General features: G+C 49.4%; 1 protein-coding gene across 1 annotated transcript in view; it reads left to right on the forward strand.

Moving 5' to 3' along the window:
* LOC308310791 (NACHT, LRR and PYD domains-containing protein 3-like) overlaps positions 1–8,104 on the forward strand; it is a 29,981-nt gene extending 21,877 nt beyond the window's left edge. The window contains exons 12-16 of the mRNA XM_080757223.1: positions 979–1,152; positions 1,973–2,146; positions 2,228–2,383; positions 4,041–4,081; positions 7,311–8,104. Of these exons, the coding sequence (XP_080613349.1) occupies positions 979–1,152; positions 1,973–2,146; positions 2,228–2,383; positions 4,041–4,081; positions 7,311–7,903 (1,138 nt within the window). The 3' untranslated portion in view covers positions 7,904–8,104. The remainder of the gene's footprint in view (positions 1–978; positions 1,153–1,972; positions 2,147–2,227; positions 2,384–4,040; positions 4,082–7,310) is intronic.
* The last annotated feature ends 722 nt before the right edge of the window (positions 8,105–8,826 follow it).

The raw sequence follows: 8,826 nt of genomic DNA on the forward strand, positions 1-8,826 counted from the left end.
AATCGGGTCTCAAAGTGTGTGTGTGTGTGTGTGTGTGTGTGTGTTTTGCCTAAATGGAACTGACTGACACTCACAGAGAACAAAAAAAAAAAAAAAAAGAGAACATTCATAGATCAATCAATGCAAGTTACACACTGTAGTATTAAACCATTTTGGGCGGGAAACCCCTTTTGGTGTTAGCATTATGTTATGCTTTATCTGCTATTGAAAAATATTATTTTTATCGAAGAACGACTGACATAGAAACACAGCTTTTTCAGAAAACTGTATATATCTGACCAACTAGACTGTTCTTATATGACCTGTCAATATCTGACCAACTAGACTGTTCTTATATGACCTATCAATATCTGACCAACTAGACTGTTCTTATATGACCTGTCAATATCTGACCATCCTAGACTGTTCTTATATGACCTGTCAATATCTGACCATCCTAGACTGTTCTTATCTGACCTGTCAATATCTGACCATCCTAGACTGTTCTTATATGACCTGTCAATATCTGACCAACTAGACTGTTCTTATCTGACCTGTCAATATCTGACCAACTAGACTGTTCTTATATGACCTGTCAATATCTGACCATCTAGACTGTTCTTATATGACCTGTCAATATCTGACCAACTTTACTGTTCTTATATGACCTGTCAATATCTGACCAACTAGACTGTTCTTATATGACCTGTCAATATCTGACCATCCTAGACTGTTCTTATATGACCTGTCAATATCTGACCAACTAGACTGTTCTTATATGACCTGTCAATATCTGACCAACTAGACTGTTCTTATATGACCTGTCAATATCTGACCAACTAGACTGTTCTTATATGACCTGTTCTTATATGACCTGTCAATATCTGACCAACTAGACATTGGTACATTTACATTACACTTTATAGTTAATTTCATTGAACATGAATTTGATCTAATCTGTGTTGATGATCACTGATTTTACATCATCTACATTTACAGACTTGTTGGCTGTCAACTCGAAAAGGCAGAATATGAGATTGTGGCTTCAGCTCTCAGCTCTAATCCTTCACATCTGAGAGAATTGGACATCAGTTATAATGACATAACGGATCCATCCATGGACCTGCTCACTGCTGCATTGAAGAGTCCAAACTGTCATCTGGAGATACTGAGGTCACATTATTATTAATAGTTCTGTTTTATTATTTATAGTTTGATTCTTAATAATAAGAGTGTTAATAAAGTTGACATCATGGTATCCCACTGATTAGAATAATAATATGGTCAGAGTTTGTGTTGTCTAGTTCACACTCTCACATCACAATGCTACGGTACAGTAACTACAATATGTGATCCATCATGGCTGCTAGGGGATTATCATTATCAATGCTACGGTACAGTAACTACAATATGTGATCCATCATGGCTGCTAGGGGATTATCATTATCAATGCTACGGTACAGTAACTACAATATGTGATCCATCATGGCTGCTAGGGGATTATCATTATCAATGCTACGGTACAGTAACTACAATATGTGATCCATCATGGCTGCTAGGGAATTATCATTATCAATGCTACGGTACAGTAACTACAATATGTGATCCATCATGGCTGCTAGGGGATTATCATTATGTGAACTGATGGGGTACAGTGATTACAGTATGTACAGTAGTCATGTTGGCACACGCGCGCACACACACACACACACACACACACACACACACACACACACACACACACACACACACACACACACACACACACACACACACACACACACACACACACACACACACACACACACACACACACACACACACACACACACACACACACACACACACACACACACACACACACAATTCCTATGTTGGAAGATTAAGATTATGATGATTTACTTCACATTATCCCTGCCTTCTCTTTCCATCTCTTGGGGTCTTTACTCCAAAACTGTGATATTCAGTCCAGATATTTCATGTGTAATTACAGACTTGCTGGCTGTACCTTCACACAGACAGGATTTGAAGTTCTGCTCTCAGCTCTCAGCTCTAATCTTCTCCATCTGAAAGAATTGGACCTCAGTTTCATCTGCCTGCAGGAATCACAACTGCTCCAGCTCTCTGCGTTACTGAAGAGTCCACAGTGTGGACTGCAGATCCTGGGGTAAAGAATGTGTGTTCTCTCTGTGTGGATCTCTACTTGAACATCAATACAGCACTTTGTTAAATGTGTATTTCTCTGCAGGTTGTCAGGCTGTGGAGTCACAGAGGAAGGCTGTTCTTCTCTGGCTTCAGCTGTGACCTCCAACCCCTCCTCCCAGCTGAAACAGCTGGACTTGAACTTCAGCCACTTAGGAGACTCTGCTCTGAAGAAGCTGTCTGCTGCCCTGGAGACTGTCAAGTGAGTAGACTTGTGTAGAGCGGCCGTCAAAGGTTCCAGGTTAAATTCCCGGCTCCTCCTGGCTGCTACATGTCGAAGTGTCCTTGAGCAAGACTCTCTGAACCCCTAACAGCTCCCGATGAGCATGCATGTTTTCCTCTGCCATCGGTGGGTGAATGTGAACTACATTGTAATGTAAAGCGCTTTATAAATGCAGTTTCCCATATTATCATATCATATTACCATATGATCCATGGTTCATTCTAGCAGAGATTTAATATACAGTAGATAGTGTCTATGTTCCATGGTTCTGTAACATAGATTAATATACAGTAGATAGTGTCTATGTTCCATGGTTCTATAACATAGATTAATATACAGTAGATAGTGTCTATGTTCCATGGTTCTATAACATAGATTAATATACAGTAGATAGTGTCTATGTTCCATGGTTCTATAACATAGATTAATATACAGTAGATAGTGTCTATGTTCCATGGTTCTATAACATAGATTAATATACAGTAGATAGTGTCTATGTTCCATGGTTCTATAACATAGATGAATATACAGTAGATAGTGTCTATGTTCCATGGTTCTATAACATAGATTAATATACAGTAGATAGTGTCTATGTTCCATGGTTCTATAACATAGATTAATATACAGTAGATAGTGTCTATGTTCCATGGTTCTATAACATAGATTAATATACAGTAGATAGTGTCTATGTTCCATGGTTCTATAACATAGATTAATATACAGTAGATAGTGTCTATGTTCCATGGTTCTATAACATAGATTAACCCATTTTGACCTGAGATCAGATTCATACGAGGTTTTCCACTGGACACACACTGGTCTGATTAACCCATTCTGACCTGAGATCAGATTCTAAAAATGTCAGTCGCTCTTCGATTTTTCAAAAATAGCAGACCTACAAGCTCTTAGCGCGCCACTCGGTGGCGCGCTAAGAGCTTGTAGATCTGCTATTTTTCAATAGCTAAAGCATAACATGATGCTAACACCAAAATGGGTGCCCGGTCAGAATGGGTTAATATACAGTAGATAGTGTCTATGTTCCATGGTTCTATAACATAGATTAATATACAGTAGATAGTGTCTATGTTCCATGGTTCTATAACATAGATTAATATACAGTAGATAGTGTCTATGTTCCATGGTTCTATAACATAGATTAATATACAGTAGATAGTGTCTATGTTCCATGGTTCTAGAGAGAGAGCATTTTGTTCCTCAATCTAATCCAAATCTGAGAGATACGTGTTAATCACATGACCACAGAGATATGGTACCAATGTGTGTGATGTTTGGACAGTCTTAATCACATGACCACAGAGATATGGTACCAATGTGTGTGATGTTTGGACAGTCTTAATCACATGACCACAGAGATATGGTACCAATGTGTGTGATGTTTGGACAGTCTTAATCACATGACCACAGAGATATGGTACCAATGTGTGTGATGTTTGGACAGAGTCTTAATCACATGACCACAGAGATATGGTACCAATGTGTGTGATGTTTGGACAGAGTCTGTGGGAGAATGATGACAAAATGTGTTTAGTAAATATTTGGTGGGACTAAAACAGGCCGATGTGAGACATTAAGCAGCAGGTTTTGACTTGATTCATTGTTGTTCTACTTCCTACAGTGTGAATCATGGAGGAGAACACTGGACTAAACCTCAACGCTGTGAGTCTGTCTGTCTGTCTGTCTGTCTGTCTGTCTGTCTGTCTGTCTGTCTGTCTGTCTGTCTGTCTGTCTGTCTGTCTGTCGGTTCCAGGGGGTCCTTAGGGGGTTCCAGGGGGTCCGTGGAGGGTTCCAGGGGGTCTGTGGGGGGTTCCAGGGGGTCTGTGGACGGTTCCAGGGGGTCCGTGGACGGTTCCAGGGGTCTGTGGGGGGTTCCAGGGGGTCCTTGGGGGGTTCCAGGGGGTCTGTGGGGGGTTCCAGGGGGTCTGTGGGGGGTTCCAGGGGGTCCTTGGAGGGTTCCAGGGGGTCCGTGGGGGGTTCCAGGGGGTCCGTGGGTCGTGGGTCGTTCTTCGATTTTTCAAAAATAGCAGATCTACAAGCTCATAGCGCGCCACTCGGTGGCGCGCTATGAGCTTGTAGATCTGCTATTTTTCAATGGCTAAAGCATAACATGATGCTAACACCAAAATGGGTTCCCGCCCAAAATGGGTTAAACACTTTATCCATGTTTTATACGTTGGCTATTTAAAAATAGCAGATCTACAAGCTCACAGCGCATCACTGCGTGCCACGCTTTGAGCTTGTACATCTGATACTGTGTGTGTGTGTGTGTGTGTGTGTGTCCTTGGAGGGTTCCAGGGGTCTGTGGAGGGTTCCAGGGGGTCTGTGGAGGGTTCCAGGGGGTCCTTGGGCGGTTACAGGGGGTCTTTGTGGGGTTCCAGGGGTCGGTGGGGGGTTCCAGGGGTCCGTGGACGGTTCCAGGGGGTCTGTGGAGGGTTCCAGGGGGTCTGTGGGGGGTTCCAGGGGGTCCGTGGGGGGTTCCAGGGGTCCGTGGAGGGTTCCAGGGGGTCTGTGGGGGGTTCCAGGAGTCTGTGGAGGGTTCCAGGGGGTCTGTGGGGGGTTCCAGGGGGTCTGTGGAGGGTTCCAGGGGGTCTGTGGAGGGTTCCAGGGGGTCTGTGGAGGGTTCCAGGGGGGTCTGTGGGGGGTTCCAGGGGGTCTGTGGACGGTTCCAGGGGGTCCGTGGACGGTTCCAGGGGTCTTTGGACGGTTCCAGGGGGTCTGTGGAGGGTTCCAGGGGGTCTGTGGGGGGTTCCAGGGGGTCCTTGGGGGGTTCCAGGGGGTCTGTGGAGGGTTCCAGGGGGTCTGTGGGGGGTTCCAGGGGGTCTGTGGGGGGGTTCCAGGGGGTCCGTGGAGGGTTCCAGGGGGTCCGTGGGGGGTTCCAGGGGGTCCGTGGACGGTTCCAGGGGTCTGTGGAGGGTTCCAGGGGTCTGTGGAGGGTTCCAGGGGGTCTGTGGACGGTTCCAGGGGGTCCGTGGACGGTTCCAGGGGGTCCGTGGAGGGTTCCAGGGTTCCGTGGAGGGTTCCAGGGGGTCCGTGGGTCGTGGGTCGTTCTTCGATTTTTCAAAAATAGCAGATCTACAAGCTCATAGCGCGCCACTCGGTGGCGCGCTATGAGCTTGTAGATCTGCTATTTTTCAATGGCTAAAGCATAACATGATGCTAACACCAAAATGGGTTCCCGCCCAAAATGGGTTAAACACTTTATCCATGTTTTATACGTTGGCTATTTAAAAATAGCAGATCTACAAGCTCACAGCGCATCACTGCGTGCCACGCTTTGAGCTTGTACATCTGATACTGTGCGTGTGTGTGTGTGTGTCCTTGGAGGGTTCCAGGGGTCTGTGGAGGGTTCCAGGGGGTCTGTGGAGGGTTCCAGGGGGTCCTTGGGCGGTTACAGGGGGTCTTTGTGGGGTTCCAGGGGTCGGTGGGGGGTTCCAGGGGTCCGTGGACGGTTCCAGGGGGTCTGTGGAGGGTTCCAGGGGGTCTGTGGGGGGTTCCAGGGGGTCCGTGGGGGGTTCCAGGGGTCCGTGGAGGGTTCCAGGGGGTCTGTGGGGGGTTCCAGGAGTCTGTGGAGGGTTCCAGGGGGTCTGTGGGGGGTTCCAGGGGGTCTGTGGAGGGTTCCAGGGGGTCTGTGGAGGGTTCCAGGGGGTCTGTGGAGGGTTCCAGGGGGTCTGTGGGGGGTTCCAGGGGGTCCTTGGGTTAGGGTTAGGGTTCCAGGGGGTCTGTGGAGGGTTCCAGGGGGTCTGTGGAGGGTTCCAGGGGGTCTGTGGACGGTTCCAGGGGGTCCGTGGGGGGTTCCAGGGGGTCTGTGGACGGTTCCAGGGGTCCGTGGAGGGTTCCAGGGGTCCGTGGGTTAGGGTTAGGTTTCCAGGGGGTCCGTGGGTTAGGGTTAGGGGTCCGTGGGGGGTTCCAGGGGGTCCGTGGGGGGTTCCAGGGGGTCTGTGGGGGGTTCCAGGGGGTCCGTGGGGGGTTCCAGGGGGTCTGTGGTGGGTTCCAGGGGGTCCGTGGAGGGTTCCAGGGGGTCTGTGGACGGTTCCAGGGGGTCTGTGGGGGGTTCCAGGGGGTCCTTGGGTTAGGGTTCCAGGGGGTCTGTGGAGGGTTCCAGGGGGTCTGTGGAGGGTTCCAGGGGGTCTGTGGACGGTTCCAGGGGGTCCGTGGGGGGTTCCAGGGGGTCTGTGGACGGTTCCAGGGGTCTGTGGACGGTTCCAGGGGGTCTGTGGACGGTTCCAGGGGTCTGTGGGGGGTTCCAGGGGGTCCGTGGGGGGTTCCAGGGCGTCCGTGGGGGGTTCCAGGGGGTCCTTGGGTTAGGGTTAGGGTTCCAGGGGGTCTGTGGAGGGTTCCAGGGGGTCTGTGGAGGGTTCCAGGGGGTCTGTGGACGGTTCCAGGGGGTCCGTGGGGGGTTCCAGGGGGTCTGTGGACGGTTCCAGGGGGTCTGTGGACGGTTCCAGGGGTCTGTGGAGGGTTCCAGGGGGTCTGTGGACGGTTCCAGGGGGTCCGTGGAGGGTTCCAGGGGTCCGTGGAGGGTTCCAGGGGGTCCGTGGATCGTGGGTCGTTCTTCGATTTTTCAAAAATAGCAGACCTACAAGCTCGTAGCGCGCCACGAGCTTGTAGATCTGCTATTTTTCAATGGCTAAAGCATAACATGATGCTAACACCAAAAGGGGTTCCCGCCCAAAAATGGGTTAAACACTTCATCCATATTTTATACGTTGGCTATTGAAGTGTGTGTGTGTGTGTGTGTGTGTGTGTGCGCGTGCGCGTGCGTGCGCGCGCGTGTGTGCGTGTGTGCGTGCGTGCGTGCGTGCGTGCGTGCGTGTGTGTGGTCGTGCTCCGTGCACGTATCATTCAGTGAAGGATGTATTTAATGTGTACTGTGTTGTTTTCTCATCAGATTTCCAGCGTCTCACTCTGGACACAGACACAGCACACTGTGACCTCTCTCTGTCTGAGAACAACAGGAAGGTGACCAATCAGGATGGTCAGCGTCATTCATATCCTGACCATCCTGACAGGTTTGATGGACGGGCTCAGGTCCTGAGTTCAGAGAGTCTAGATGAACGCTGCTACAGTGAGGTACAGTTCAGTGGACGGGTTGTGATAGGAGTGACTGACGGAGACATCAGTAGGAAAGGAGCCGGTCTGGACTGTGGGCTTGGATGGAATGAACGGTCCTGGAGTCTGTACTGTGGTGATGCTCAGCATAGTGGCCTTTACTCTGTCAGACACAATAGTAAGGATACTGCCCTTCCTATCCGTGCCTCTGGCTCCAACAGAGTAGCCGTATATCTGGACCGTCCCGCTGGGACTCTGTCCTTCTACAGAGTGTTAGAGGACACTCTGACTCACCTGTACACCTTCCAGACCACCTTCACTCAACCGCTCTACGCTGGGTTCAATGTTAGCACTGACTCCTCTGTGTCTCTGTGTGAGGACAGACAGGCTGTGAGGACAGACAGACAGGCTGTGAGGACAGACAGGCTGTGAGGACAGACAGGCTGTGAGGACAGACAGGCTGTGAGGACAGACAGACAGGCTGTGAGGACAGACAGGCTGTGAGGACAGACAGACAGGCTGTGAGGACAGACAGACAGGCTGTGAGGACAGACAGACAGGCTGTGAGGACAGACAGACAGGCTGTGAGGACAGACAGACAGGCTGTGAGGACAGACAGACAGTGTGTTGTATTATAATGTAATAATCAGGACCAGGTGTGGTGGGGGGGGTGTTTACATAATCAATATGTTTTGGTTTCCATGGAGTCACTGTTGGGGTCATCTGAGGTCACCGTTAGGATCATCTGGGGTCACCGTTAGGGTCATCTGGGGTCGCCGTTAGGGTCATCTGGGGTCACGTTAGGGTCATCTGGGGTCACCGTTAGGGTGATCTGAGGTCACGGTTAGGGTCATCTGGGGTCACCGTTAGGGTCATCTGGGGTCGTTGACATGTAAAAGTAGCACAGTGGTTCTCAACCTGTGGGTCGAGACCCTCTTATTTTCTTAAGATTCGTTTTTGGCTTTTCTATTCTATAAAAGGAAACATGCACACACACGCGCACACACACACGCACACACACGCGCACACACACACGCACACGCACACACACACACACACACACACACACACACGCACACACGCACACACACACACGCACACACACACATCCAGATGGTTCAAATGGAACCAAATGGACCGCGACGGGGCACGGCACCTCCGATAAACATCCACCCAATCCACTTCTCTCCACCTGAGTCGTGCCCTGAGAGACAAAGACTTTGAGAAGCTGTCCAGTGTTGTCCAGTGTGTCGCAGCGTGAGCTTGTAGAGCGGCTATTTTGTGTAAAAACAGTCATTACGACCGCATCAAGGCCCGCCAAATGTTTTATTCCAAAGACTGACTAAAACTAAAAT

This window comes from Protomyctophum bolini, assembly GCF_963924005.1.
Source record: "Protomyctophum bolini genome assembly, chromosome: 23".
Taxonomy (NCBI): domain Eukaryota; kingdom Metazoa; phylum Chordata; class Actinopteri; order Myctophiformes; family Myctophidae; genus Protomyctophum; species Protomyctophum bolini.